Here is a 15,480-nt window from a genome sequence, read left to right as displayed (position 1 = left end):
ATGGTCTGTCCAGCCCACTGGCATTGATCTGGCTTTTAAGCATTGCAATGGTATATTACAGAAAATCAGATCAATGCATGTGTCTGAACGATGACCCAACTTAATTGAAGATCTCGTAGTATCATTAACCATTTGTTTCAAAGCACAGTTATTAGCATATCTCATCAATTTTGTTCTATTCAAATTATTGTGATCCTTCCAGTTTATATTAAAATCACCCAAGATAAATACATATTTGTTGCTGTCTGTGGCCTGGTCAAACCCAGTGCTTAAGTCATCCAGATAGGACACCTTAGAGCTAGGAGGTCTATATACACATCCTACCAATATATGGCTGCCTGGTGAGGCAGATGTACTTGAGCCCATGGTGCCTCTATTTGACCTACATTAAGGTCATCCCTCCTCTTAAAAGGTATATGATTCTGAAGATACAGTGCAACACCCCCACCATTCCTATTCCTGTCTCTTCTCAGTAGACTATATCCTTGAATGTTAATTTGCCCATCATTTACAGATGCATCTAAATGCATTTCGGTCAAAGCCAAAATATGAATATTATTTATGTTGACCAAGTTAAAAACCTCATGCATTTTGTTAGGAAGGCTACATACATTAACCTGAGCTATATGCAACCCTTTCCTTATCAAGTAGAGATCAATATAGCATGTATTCGTTATAGTTGAAGTTGTCATGATACACTTCAACACACAAACTCAGTTTTAAACATTAAATTAAAATAACCAGGGAGTTACTCCAGAGTCCTGAAACAATTGCCCGTTGATATAAAGTTTATCCATCACCATGGAGACTCGTTGATTCAGGCAACTCTTTTCCTTCATGATGAGAGAGTTTTTTTCTCCGTTCATTGATCTCGGTGGGGAAGTGATCATTCTTTCCAAAATCAGTGTTTCTGAGTTCTCTCCCCGTGTTCTTCGTCATTTCCTTTTGCTTAAATTTATCAAAACATGCAATAATATCCCTTGCATAGAATAGGCCTTGACTTCCTGACTGATGTCTTGAGATGTTGCTTCAATATATCCACATACTTTTCCTGCCTAATGATGCCATCTATTTTGTGAAGTGCACCTATCCCTCCTGCAGCAAAGCACCCCCACAACATGATGCTGCCACCCCCTTTCTTCACAGTTGGGATGGTGTTCTTCAGCTTGCAAGTCTCCCCCTTTTTCCTCCAAACATAACGATGGTCATTATGGCCAAACAGCTCTATTTTTGTTTCATCAGACCAGAGGACATTTCTCCTAAAAGTACCATATTTGTCCCCATGTGCAGCTGCAAACTGTAGTCTGGGTTTTTATGGTGGTTTTGGAGCAGTGGCTTCTTCCTTGCTGAGTGGCCTGTCAGGTTTTGTTGACATAGGACTCGTTTTACTGTGGATATAGATACTTTTGTACCGGTTTCCTCCAGCATCTATACAAGGTCCTTTGCTGTTGTTCTGGGATTGATTTGCACTTTTTGCACCAAAGTACGTTCATCTCTAGGAGACAGAACGCATCTCCTTCCTGAGCGGTATGACGGCTGCGTGGTCCCATGGTGTTTATACTTGCGTACTATTGTTTGTACAGATGAACGTGGTACCTTCAGGCATTTGGAAATTGCTCCCAAGGATTAATGGAGGTCTAAAATTTCTGAGGTCTTGGATGATTTCTTTTGATTTCCCGATGATGTCAATCAGAGGTACTGAGTTTGAAGGTTGGCCTTGAAATACATACATAGGTACACCTCCAATTGACTCAAATGATGTCAGTTAACCTATCAGAAGCTTCTGAAGCCTTGACATCATTTTCTGGAATATTCCAAGCTGTTTAAAGGCACAGTCAACTTAGTGTATGTAAACTTCTGACCCGCTGGAATTGTGATACAGTGAAATGTAAGTGAAATAATCTGTCTGTAAACAGTTGTTGGAAAAATGACTTGTCATGCACAAAGATGTCCTACCCGACTTGTTAACAAACTATAGTTTGTTAACAAGATATTTGTGGAGTGGTTGAAAAACGAGTTTGAAATTACTCCAACCTAAGTGTATGTAAACTTCCGACTTCAACTGTACAAACACACACAAGAGAAGAGAGAGTTGTTAATGGTCACAAACACCCAGAACCTCAAATGTAAAAAGAGAGAAGCGAGCTGACAAACTTTTCTATAAACTTCCGACTTCAACTGTACCTACCCTTACATCCCTGGGGGGCGGCCGGTCAGGAAGTCCAGGATCCAGTTGCAGAGGGAGGTGTTTAGTCCCAGGGTCCTTAGCTTATTGATGAGCTTTGAGGGCATTATGGTGTTGAATCCTGAGCTGTAGTCAATGAATAGCATTCTCACATAGGTGTTCCTTTTGTCCAGGTGGGAAAGGGCAGTGTGGAGTGCAATATAGATTATATCATCTGTGGATCTATTGGGGCAGTATTCAAATTGGAGTGGGTCTAGGGTTTCTGGGATAATGTTGATGATGTGAGCCTTGACCAGCCTTTCAAAGCACTTCATGGCTACAGGCGTGAGTGCTATGGGTCGGTCGTCATTTAGGCAGGTTACCTTCGTGTTCTTGTGCACAGGCACTACGGTGGTCTGCTTAAAACATGTTGGTATTACAGACTCGAACAGGGAGATGTTGAAAATGTCAGTGAAGACATTTGCCAGTTGGTCAGCGTATGCTTGCAGTACACGTCCTGGTAATCCGTCTGGCCCTGTGGCCTTGTGAATGTTGACCTGTTTGATGGTCTTACTCACATCAGCTGCTGAGAGAGTGATCACACAGTCTTCCAGAACAGCTGGTGCTCTCATGCATGTTTCAGTGTTATTAGCCTCCAAGTGAGCATAAAGTAATTTAGCTCGTCTGGTAGGCTCGTGTCACTGGACAGCTCTCGGCTGTGCTTCCCTTTGTAGTCTATAATGGTTTGCAAGCCTTGCCACATTCAACGAGTGTCAGAGCCGGTGTAGTACGAATCGACCGTAGTCCTGTATTGACGCTTTGCCTGTTTAATGGTTCGTCGGAGGGCATAGCGAGATTTCTTATAAACTTCCGGGTTAGAGTCCCACTCCTTGAAAGCAGCAGCTCTAACCATTAGCTCAGTGCGGATGTTGCCTGTAATCCATGGCTACTGGTTGGGGTATGTATGTGCGGTCACTGTGGGGACTACGTCATCGATGCACTTATTGATGAAGCCAATGACTGATGTGGTGTACTCCTCAATGCAATCGGAGGAATCCCGGAACATATTCCAGTCTGTGTATAGCAAAACAGTCCTGTAGCTTAGCATCTGCTTCATCTGACCACTTTTTTATTGATCTAGTCACTGGTGCTTCCTGCTTTAATTTTTTGAATGTAAGCAGGAATCAGGAGGATATAATTATGGTCAGATTTGCCAAATGGAGGGCGAGGGAGAGCTTTGTATGCGTCTCTGTGTGTGGAGTAAAGCTGGTCTAGAGTTTATTTTTATTTAATTTTTTTCCTCTGGTTGCACATTTAACAAGTTGATAGAAATTTGGTCAAATGGATTTAAGTTTCCCTGCATTAAGGTCCCTAGCTACTAGGAGCGCCGCCTCTGGGTGAGCATTTTCTTGTTTGCTTATGGCAGAATACAGCTCATTCAATTCTCATTCTGACTGTGGTAGTATGTAAACAGCTACGAAAAATACAGATGAAAAATCTCAAGGTAGGTAGTGTGGTCTACAGTTTATCATGAGATACTCTACCTCAGGCGAGCAATAGCTCGAGACATCCTTAGATATCGTGCACCAGCTGTTATTTACAAAAATACATAGTCTGCCGCTCCTTGTCTTAACAGACGCCGCTGTTCTATCTTGCCAGTGCAATGAATAACCAGCCAAGCTATATGTTGATAGTGTCGTCGTTCAGCCACAACTCCGTGAAGCATAAGATATTACAGTTTTGAATGTCCCGTTGGTAGTTTAATCCTCCACGTAGGTCATCTATTTCATTGTCCAAAGATTGCACGTTTGCTAGCAGAATGGAAGGAAATGGGGGTTTATTCGATCGCCTACGAATTCTCAGAAGGCGGCCTGCCCTCCGGCCCATTTTTATCCGCCTTCTCTTCACGCAGATCACGGGGATCTGGGCCTATTCCAGAGAAAGCAGTATATCACTCGCATCGTGCTCGTCAGACTCGTTAAAGGAATCCGCCAGTCTGCGGTGAGTAATTGCAGTCCTGATGTCCAGAAGTTATTTTCAGTCATAAGAGACGGTAGCGGCAAAATTATGTACAAATAATTAGTAACAAATATAAGTTGCAAATAAACAAACAAAAAACAAATCGGTTGGGGACATATAAAATGTCTGTCTGTCTTGTCCGGTGCCATTTTAACACCAGTGTATAATCAGTGTATAATCTCAAAACTGTGTACCCTATATCAGTCCACCAAATCCAAGCAGTCTGATTAGTCTATTCTAGGCCTACTTGGAGTAGGCTACACAGTGAGAGTGTGTGTAATTTACAATGGCAAGACCAAGACGAATGGATGTGCATGCTGTGTTAGGGTTTCTACAAGATGAAAACGACTCAGATGGCGGGGAAGAGTGGATTGTGACATCTATGAGGATTATTATTCTGATTCATGCTGATTGGCTTTCCATATCTGGGAATGGATCCATATCAGGCAGCAAGTGAGCGAGTGTCGGATAATGTTTTGGATCAGATGGCATGGGTGTACTTGGTGAAAGGATGAACTCGCCGCTACAACATGCTTGACTTGGCTGCTATAAACGCACACGTGTTGTTCAATCAGTGCATGAACAACATCCATGAGCAGGAAGGAGCTGAATAGAATAAAACTTCATCGTCCATCCAGAACAGACATTTTTCTTTGTCACCTTCCATTGAAAGGATCACATACTAGTCCATCATATTGCATACACTAAAAACATAGAGGACATTGCTACATTTACTCACAAATGACCGCTGTCCCAACTGCACTGGATAGATAAATCTATGATATACTGATACAATTTACATTGCATTTAGTAGTCCAACAGCACAAGGAACAAATGAATGTTTGAACACGTTGTTCTTGGCCATGGGCATTCTGAAGCGCCGGCCAGAGGGAAGCCTCTCCAACTGAGGGTGTAGAGGGTGGGAGGGGTCGCCTACGACAGCCAGTGTCTTCTTTATGGTTGCCTTGTGGAACAGACTGGTCAACTGTGCCTGTGGTCGACCAATTACTTTGCTGGATGTGTTTACTATTTTGGTCAGTTTTGCTCCCCACGCTCAGACTACCATACCAAACTGTCATATTGAACGTGAGGATGCTCTCCACCAAGCTTCTGTACACCCTCTCCAGAACATCCTTACTGACCACAAACCTCTTCAATTTACTGATTAAAAACAGGTGCTGACTTGCTTTAAAAAAAAATAGTCTGCATTCTCTGTGAAACTGAGCATGTTATAAATTTGTGTCCCTAGGTATTTGAAATGCTCAACCACCTCCACTGATTGGTCGTTCAGAGATAGTAGCTGGGACATTGGCAAGTTGTTGCCATTGATGATCAGCTCCTTAGTTTCTTTCTCACATTGATGTGGAGGGCACTTAACCGGCATCCTTCTTGGAGGTTGTTGGTCTGTTTAAAATGACATTAGCATCAGAGTCCCAACAGAGCTATGTCGTCCGTGTACTTGAAAAGGCTCACATTGTTTCCTTGGATCTTCATCTCATTAGTGTAGATGGAGAACCACAATGGTGAAAGGACACACCCTTGTGTTCAGGGTCAGTTCATCAGAGAGGACACCATTCATGAGGACCCTCTGTGGCCTTTCATCATGAGTCTGGCACACGGACTACGTGAGTGAGGGCCAAGGCAGCAGAAAAGATTCCACGTGAGCCATTGCGCAAGCCAAATTGCGCAGAGCTCCCATGGAGGAAAAACTGTAAGGTGGGCAGATGCGCTCGCAACAGAACCCACGACACCGGTTTCAAGCGGCAAGCGAATTGTTGCAATCAAGTGAAAGTGACAAAGACTTTTGGTGACTGTTAGGACAAGGGATAACAGCTACATGAGATCCAACTGTTGCTTGAAGACTCACACCATACTGTAAATATGAGCGAGGCCACAGATAATGTGTCCAATAACTGACAATAATATACTTTTAACAGATGTCATATCAACCCTTATATTCATTATAATGCAATTATTGCTTTTGTGCTGATTTTCACTATTCACAAGCACTGCTTGGCGCCTACACTGATGTTTAGACTACTGATATTTTCTTCATTGACCGGGTGTCTGGCAGTTTGGGTATTTATTTGTTTTGTCGTTTATAAAAAAATATATTTTACTGTGTTACAATGCACATTCTTTTGTTTCATAGTTGTAACAAAGGCACTCCACCAATAAAATAGATTTTCCACTTTAAATTCAGTTTTTGGTGCTTTTTATGTTTTTTACGTAAAGCCTGCACAGTAACATGAACAAAATGAAAATGTCTTATGTTCTTTCAAATACTGACATTTTGGTATACTAATGTTACCATAAACACAACCAAAAAGGGGTCCAACGAGACCGGACTTTTCTAGTTGAATGGATTTATTAGACTGGTGGCTATTGGTGCTCCTCAAGGCCCATCTATTCTCCTGTTAAATATGCATTCGGTCAAATGACCATCATGGTGCTTTGAGGATAAAATGCTGAAAGTGTTTGTCTTTTTTGTTATATTTGTCTGAAAGTACGGATCAAGTTTAAAATCCACACATTTAGGAAAAGTCAGGGACAGGTGGGTTCATCTCCTGTTTGGCAAAGTTGAATTTAAAGGAAGGAGATGATGGTGTATAGGCAAAAACAGTGAACCACAGAGGGTTATTAAGCGGCCGTTACTCAGCAATCCCACTGAGTATTTCCTCTTCCTTACCTCTTCCTTTCCCGGTCTCTTTCAGTGTCATTTTCTAATGGCACATCAGGTGGCGTGTCCATCTGGCAAAGGGATAAAGGTTTAGGGGTGTCATGTGGGTAAGTGTATGTGATCTGACAGAAGAAGGTGGCTACAGTATTCCAATCTACTTCTCATGGAATGGAATACACACACACACACACACACACTGTTCCCAGCTGCTTACCGGGGAGATAGAGAGACCAAGATAATAAATAGCTGAATAACTGGCAGTAAGAGAGATGCTCTCTTCGGCAGACAGGTCTTTAATCAGTCTCTCGCTGTGCTCCTTCCTCTTATGGCACATTTATGTTTAATCTCCATCCTGAGCAGGAAGAGGAGATTTGACTCTTAATTTGCAATGCTAGACCTGCATAACATCAGCCTTATTGTGATTCAGATGCGTGCGTGTGTGTGTGTGTGTGTGTGTGTCATCCCTACCTGGTCATGATGAGCAGCCTGAATGTGTACTGTCTTCCTCTATGTGGATCAGTGGGGAGCTGAAAGCCTGTCACAATAACACAGAACCCCAGGAAAACCGAAGGCTTCTTTAAATAGAATGACTGATGGGATGTTTGCGGTAAACCTCAAGGGATTTAGTCAGTGTATCTCTAGTTTGTCTGTCTTTGTTTGTAGCAGAGACAGAAAATGGAATAAAACCACCATTTATGTGTATCTATCTACTAGTGTGTATTTGTGAGAGACAAACCAAAGTAACATCCCTCCACAGAGACTATTCCTTTCCTTTTCCATCTTCTGTTTTCGCTCTCTTCCTCTCTCACTCTTCCTCCACCTCTCTTCTCTGGATGTGTCTGTGCTATCAACCATATGCTACGTTTTAATATCTTCTCTCTCCTTCTCTCTGTCCTCTCCCTCTATCTCCCTCCCCTCTCTCTTTTAGGATGATAACTGGGGGGAAACCACCACGGCGGTGACTGGCACCTCAGAGCTTAGTCTATCCCAGGAGGAGGTGGTTGGTCTGGGGAAGAGGTCAGAGGACGGCCTGGGGCAAGGCTGTCGGCGTTACGCTCCCCTAGCTCTGGGCCTCTGTGTGGGGCTACTGGTCCTGGCCACCCCTCTGGCCTTCCTGGTCCTCCCGGCGGTGCTGTGGCCGGCCAGGCTGCAGGCCTGTGGCTCAGCCTGCGAGGGCCTCTTCCTCTCTGTGTCCTGTAAACTTCTCATCCTTCTGCTAGCTGTGTGGGCGATCTTCCTGCGCCAGGCCCGTGCCAGCCTGCCCAGGGTGTGTGTGTACCGAGCCCTCCTGGCCATGCTCACACTGCTGCTCACAATCTCCTACTGGCTGTTCTATGGGGTCCGCATTCTCGACTCACAGGTGTGTATGTTTCATAAACGTGAGTGTGTGTAAATCAAATTGTATTTGTCACATGCACCAAATACAACAGGTGTAGACGTACAGTGAAATGCTTACTTACAAGCCCTTAACCAACAATGCAGTTTAAAGAAGAATAAGGTTAATGTATTTACTAAAATAAACTGAAGTAAAAAATAAAATAAAAACAATAAGAAGAAGAAAAATAACAAATAGTTAAAGAGCAACAATCAAATAATGGTAGCGAAGCTATATACAGGGGATGTCGGTACAGAGTCGATGTGTGGGGGCACCAGGTAGTTGAGGTAATTGAAGTAATATGTACATGTAGGTAAAGGTAAAGTGACTGTGCATAGACAATAAACAGAGAGTAGCAGCAGCGTAAAAATGGGTGGGGGGGTGTCAATGCAAATAGTCCAGGTAGCCATTTGATTAGCTGTTCAGGAGTCTTATGGCATGGGGGTAGAAGCTGTTAATTAACATTTTGGACCTAGACTTGGTGCTCCGGTACTGCTTGCCGTGCGGTAGCAGAGAGAACGGTCTATGACTAGGATGGCTGGAGTCTTTGGCAATTTGTAGGGCCTTCCTCTGACACCGCCTGGTATAGAGGTCCTGGATGGCAGGAAGCTTAGCACCAGTGATGTACTGGGCCGTTCGCACTACCCTCTGTAGTGCCTTGCGGTCAGAGGCCAAGCAGTTGCCATACCAAGCGGTGATGCAACCAGTGCAGCAGTAGAACCTTTTGAGGATCTGAGGACCCATGCCAAATCTTTTCTCCCGCGGGGGAATATGCGTTGTTGTGCCCTCTTCACGACTGTCTTGGTATGTTTGGACCATGATAGTTCATTAGTCCACAATCATCTCCTTTGTCTTGATCACGTTGAGGGACAGGTTCTTGTCCTGGCACCACACTTCCAGGTCTCTGACGACCTCCGTATAGGCTGTCTCATCGTTGTCGGTGATCAGGCCTACCACTGTTGTCGTCTACAAACGTAATGATGGTGTTGGAATCGTGCCTGGCCATGCAGTCCTGGGTGAACAGGGAGTACAGGAGGGGACTGTGCATGCACACCTGAGGGGCCCCTGTGTTGAGAATCAGCGTGGAAGATGTTGTTATCTACCCTTACCACTTGGGGGCGGCCCTTCAGGAAGTCCAGGATCCAGTTGCAGAGGGATGTGTTTAGTCCCAGGGTCCTTAGCTTAATGATGATTTGAGGGCACTATGGTGTTGAACGCTGAGCTGTAGTCAATGAACAGCATTCTTACGTAGGTGTTCCTTTTGTCCAGGTGGGAAAGGGCAGTGTGGAGTGCTCCTTGTATGAGCTGAAAGTTTAGAGGGACGGCCAGGTCTTGGTAGATTTGCAGTGGTCTGATACTCTTTCCATTTCAATATTATCGCTTGCACAGTGCTCCTTGGGATGTTTAAAGCTTGGGAAATCTTTTTGTATCCAAATCCGGCTTTAAACTTCTTCACAACAGTATCTCGGACCTGCCTGGTGTGTTCCTTGTTCTTCATGATGCTCTCTGCGCTTTTAACGGACCTCTGAGACTATCACAGTGCAGGTGCATTTATACGGAGACTTGATTACACACAGGTGGATTGTATTTATCATCATTAGTCATTTAGGTCAACATTGGATCATTCAGAGATCCTCACTGAACTTCTGGAGAGAGTTTGCTGCACTGAAAGTAAAGGGGCTGAATAATTTTGCACGCCCAATTTTTCAGTTTTTGATTTGTTAAAAAAGTTTGAAATATCCAATAAATGTCGTTCCACTTCATGATTGTGTCCCACTTGTTGTTGATTCTTCACAAAAAAAATACAGTTTTATATCTTTATGTTTGAAGCCTGAAATGTGGCAAAAGGTCGCAAAGTTCAAGGGGGCCGAATACTTTTGCAAGGCACTGTATATTTTATTTTATTTTATTTCACCTTTATTTAACCAGGTAGGCAAGTTGAGAACAAGTTCTCATTTACAATTGCGACCTGGCCAAGATAAAGCAAAGCAGTTCGACACATACAACGACACCGAGTTACACATGGAGTAAAACAAACATACAGTCAATAATACAGTATAAACAAGTCTATATACGATGTGAGCAAATGAGGTGAGATAAGGGAGGTAAAGGCAAAAAGGCCATGGTGGCAAAGTAAATACAATATAGCAAGTAAAACACTGGAATGGTAGATTTGCAATGGGAGAATGTGCAAAGTAGAAATAAAAATAATGGGGTGCAAAGGAGCAAAATAAATAAATAAATAAAATACAGTAGGGAAATAGGTAGTTGTTTGGGCTAAATTATAGGTGGGCTATGTACAAGTGCAGTAATCTGTGAGCTGCTCTGACAGTTGGTGCTTAAAGCTAGTGAGGGAGATAAGTGTTTCCAGTTTCAGAGATTTTTGTAGTTCGTTCCAGTCATTGGCAGCAGAGAACTGGAAGGAGAGGCGGCCAAAGAAAGAATTGGTTTTGGGGGTGACTAGAGAGATATACCTGCTGGAGCGTGTGCTACAGGTGGGAGATGCAATGGTGACCAGCGAGCTGAGATAAGGGGGGACTTTACCTAGCAGGGTCTTGTAGATGACATGGAGCCAGTGGGTTTGGCGACGAGTATGAAGCGAGGGCCAGCCAACGAGAGCGTACAGGTCGCAATGGTGGGTAGTATATGGGGCTTTGGTGACAAAACGGATTGCACTGTGATAGACTGCATCCAATTTGTTGAGTAGGGTATTGGAGGCTATTTTGTAAATGACATCGCCAAAGTCGAGGATTGGTAGGATTGTCAGTTTTACAAGGGTATGTTTGGCAGCATGAGTGAAGGATGCTTTGTTGCGAAATAGGAAGCCAATTCTAGATTTAACTTTGGATTGGAGATGTTTGATATGGGTCTGGAAGGAGAGTTTACAGTCTAACCAGACACCTAAGTATTTGTAGTTGTCCACGTATTCTAAGTCAGAGCCGTCCAGAGTAGTAATGTTGGACAGGCGGGTAGGTACAGGTAGCGATCGGTTGAAGAGCATGCATTTAGTTTTACTTGTATTTAAGAGCAATTGGAGGCCACGGAAGGAGAGTTGTATGGCATTGAAGCTTGCCTGGAGGGTTGTTAACGCAGTGTCCAAAGAAGGGCCAGAAGTATACAGAATGGTGTCGTCTGCGTAGAGGTGGATCAGAGACTCACCAGCAGCAAGAGCGACCTCATTGATGTATACAGAGAAGAGAGTCGGTCCAAGAATTGAACCCTGTGGCACCCCCATAGAGACTGCCAGAGACCCGACAGCAGACCCTCCGATTTGACACACTGAACTCTATCAGAGAAGTAGTTGGTGAACCAGGCGAGGCAATCATTTGAGAAACCAAGGCTGTCGAGTCTGCCGATGAGGATGTGGTGATTGACAGAGTCGAAAGCCTTGGCCAGATCAATGAATACGGCTGCACAGTAATGTTTCTTATCGATGGCGGTTAAGATATAATTTAGGACCTTGAGCGTGGCTGAGGTGCACCAATGACCAGCTCTGAAACCAGATTGCATAGCAGAGAAGGTATGGTGAGATTCGAAATGGTCGGTAATCTGTTTGTTGACTTGGCTTTCGAAGACCTTAGAAAGGCATGGTAGGATAGATATAGGTCTGTAGCAGTTTGGGTCAAGAGTGTCACCCCCTTTGAAGAGGGGGATGACCGCAGCTGCTTTCCAATCTTTGGGAATCTCAGACGACATGAAAGAGAGGTTGAACAGGCTAGTAATAGGGGTGGCAACAATTTTGGCAGATCATTTTAGAAAGAAAGGGTCCAGATTGTCTAGCCCGGCTGATTTGTAGGGGTCCAGATTTTGCAGCTCATTCAGAACATCAGCTGAGCAGATTTGGGAGAAGGAGAAATGGGGAAGGCTTGGGCGAGTTGTTGTGGGGGGTGCAGTACTGTTGACCGGGGTAGGAGTAGCCAGGTGGAAAGCATGGCCAGCCGTAGAAAAATGCTTATTGAAATTCTCAATTATGGTGGATTTATCAGTGGTGACAGTGTTTCCTATCTTCAGTGCAGTGGGCAGCTGGGAGGAGGTGTTCTTATTCTCCATGGACTTTACAGTGTCCCAGAACTTTTTTGAGTTAGTGTTGCAGGAAGCAAATTTCTGCTTGAAAAAGCTAGCCTTGGCTTTTCTAACTGCCTGTGTATAATGGTTTCTAGCTTCCCTGAACAGCTGCATATCACGGGGGCTGTTCGATGCTAATGCAGAACGCCATAGGATGTTTTTGTGTTGGTTAAGGGCAGTCAGGTCTGGGGAGAACCAAGGGCTATATCTGTTCCTGGTTCTAAATTTCTTGAATGGGGCATGTTTATTTAACCTTTCTGATCTCCCCATCCCGGATCCGGGATCGTGAATACAGACTCAAGCTCATTACCATAACGCAACGTTAACTATTCATGAAAATCGCAAATGAAATGAAATAAATATGCTAGCTCTCAAGCTTAGCCTTTTGTTAACAACACTGTCATCTCAGATTTTCAAAATATGCTTCTCAACCATTGCAAAACAAGCATTTGTGTAACAGTATTGATGGCTAACGTAGCATTTAGCATTAGCATTCAGCTGGCAACATTTACACAAAAAAACAGAAAAGCATTCAAAAAAATCATTTACCTTTGAAGAACTTCAGATGTTTTCAATGAGGAGACTCTCAGATAGCAAATGTTCAGTTTTTCCTGAAAGATTATTTGTTTAGGACAAATCGCTCCGTTTTCTGCGTCACGTTTAGCTATGAAAAAACCCCTTTATCCAGGATTGTGTAAATCTATCAGCAAGCTCATTAGCATAACACAACGTTAACTATTTATGAAAATCGCAAATGAAATGAAATAAATATGCCATCTCTCAAGCTTAGCCTTTTGTAAACAACACTGTCATCTCAGATTTTCAAAATATGCTTCTCAACCATAGGAAAACAATCATTTGTGTAAAAGTAGCTAGCTAGCGTTAGCATTTCGCGTTAGCATTTAGCATTAGCGTTAGCATCCAGCACGCAACATTAACAAAAACATAAAAGCCTTCAAATAAAATCATTTACCTTTGAAGAACTTCTGATGTTTTCAATGAGGATACTCTCAGTTAGATAGCAGATGCTCAGTTTTTCCAAAAAGATTCCTTGTGTATTAGAAATAGCTCCGTTTTATACATCACATTTGGCTACCAAAAAAAATCCATAAATTCAGTCCTCAAAACGCAAACTTTTTTCCAAATTAACTCCATAATATCGACTGAAAACATGGCAAACGTTGTTTAGAATCAATCATCAAGGTGTTTTTCACATATCTCTTCATTGATACATCGTTCTTGGACACATGCTTTCTCCCCTGAATCAAATGGTAAAGTAGAAGCAGCTGGCAATTGCGCACCGAATTCGACGCAGGACACCAGGCGGACACTTGGAAAATGTAGTCTCTTATGGTCAATCTTCCAATGATATGCCTACAAATACGTCACAATGCTGCTAAGACCTTGGGCGAACGACAGAAAGTGTAGGCTCATTCGTTGCGCAATCACAGCCATATAAGGAGAGAATGGAAAACAGAGCTTCAGAAATTCTGCTAATTCCTGGGTGATGCATCATCTTGGTTTCGCCTGTAGAATGAGTTCTGGGGCACTTACAGACAAAATCTTTGCAGATTCTGAAACTTCAGAGTGTTTTCTTTATATATATGCATAGTCGAGCATCTTTTCGTGACAAAATATCGCGCTTAAAACGGGAACGTTTTTTATCCAAAAATGAAATAGCGCCCCTAGAGCTCTAACAGGTTAAGATGGTTAGGAAGGCATTTTAAAAAAATATCCAGGCATCCTCTACTGACGGGATGAGATCAATATCCTTCCAGGATACCCCGGCCAGGTCGATTAGAAAGGCCTGCTCGCTGAAGTGTTTCAGGGAGCGTTTTACAGTGATGAGTGGAGGTTGTTTGACCGCTGACCCATTACGGATGCAGGCAATGAGGCAGTGATCGCTGAGATCTTGGTTGAAAACAGCAGAGGTGTATTTAGAGGGCAAGTTGGTTAGGATGATATCTATGAGGGTGCCCGTGTTTAAGGCTTTGGGGAGGTACCTGGTAGGTTCATTGATAATTTGTGTGAGGTTGAGGGCATCAAGTTTAGATTGTAGGATGGCTGGGGTGTTAAGCATGTTCCAGTTTAGGTCGCCTAGCAGCAAAAGCTCTGAAGATAGATGGGGGGCAATCAGTTCACATATGGTGTCCAGAGCACAGCTGGGGGCAGAGGGTGGTCTATAGCAGGCGGCAACGGTGAGAGACTTTTTAAAAGTAGAAGTTCAAATTGTTTGGGTACAGACCTGGATAGTAGGACAGAACTCTGCAGGCTATCTTTGCAGTAGATTGCAACACCGCCACCTTTGGCAGTTCTATCTTGTCTGAAAATGTTGTAGTTTGGAATTAAAATGTCTGAATTTTTGGTGGTCTTCCTAAGCCAGGATTCAGACACGGCTAGAACATCCGGGTTGGCAGAGTGTGCTAAAGCAGTGAATAGAACAAACTTAGGGAGGAGGCTTCTAATGTTAACATGCATGAAACCAAGGCTATTACGGTTACAGAAGTCGTCAAAAGAGAGCGCCTGGGGAATAGGAGTGGAGCTAGGCACTGCAGGGCCTGGATTCACCTCTACATCGCCAGAGGAACAGAGTAGGAGTAGAATAAGGGTGCGGCTAAAAGCAATAACAATTGGTCGTTTAGAACGTCTGGAACAGAGAGTAAAAGGAGGTTTCTGGGGGCGATAAAATAGCATCAAGGTATAATGTACAGACAAAGGTAAGGTAGGATGTGAATACAGTGGAGGTAAACCTAGGTATTGAGTGATGAAGAGAGAGATATTGTCTCTAGAAACATCATTGAAACCAGGAGATGTCATTGCATGTGTGGGTGGTGGAACTAATAGGTTGGATAAGGTATAATGAGCAGGACTAGAGGCTCTACAGTGAAATAAGCCAATAAACACTAACCAGAACAGCAATGGACAAGGCATATTGACATTAAGGAGAGGCATGCTCATTCGAGTGATCAAAAGGGTCCAGTGAGTGGAGAGGTTGGTTGGGGGTCACGGCGATTTAGACAGCTAAATCGGTAGCAAGCTAGCATAGGAGCAAGCTAGCATAGAATGGAGGTCTGTTATTAGCCAACTCTTGCGTTCCGTCAGTAGATTAGTGGGTTTCCGTGTGGTAGAGGGGATTAATCCAAATCACACAACAACAACAAAAATAAAAACAATAGA

The 15,480-nt window shown here is 43.5% G+C and overlaps 1 protein-coding gene across 2 annotated transcripts in view; it reads left to right on the top strand.

The window, feature by feature from the left end:
- LOC110501638 (vang-like protein 1) overlaps positions 1-15,480 on the top strand; it is a 60,520-nt gene that overhangs the window by 28,749 nt on the left and 16,291 nt on the right. For both annotated transcript variants that reach the window (XM_021579339.3, XM_021579338.3), the window contains exon 4: positions 7,792-8,223. In XM_021579339.3, coding sequence (XP_021435014.2) covers positions 7,792-8,223 — 432 coding nt within the window. The remainder of the gene's footprint in view (positions 1-7,791; positions 8,224-15,480) is intronic.

Source organism: Oncorhynchus mykiss, chromosome 22, assembly GCF_057628025.1.
Source record: "Oncorhynchus mykiss isolate SJ-2025 chromosome 22, ASM5762802v1, whole genome shotgun sequence".
Taxonomy (NCBI): domain Eukaryota; kingdom Metazoa; phylum Chordata; class Actinopteri; order Salmoniformes; family Salmonidae; genus Oncorhynchus; species Oncorhynchus mykiss.
The sequence above is the reverse complement of the archived record's forward strand: the minus strand, read 5'-3'. Positions and strand labels throughout refer to the sequence as shown.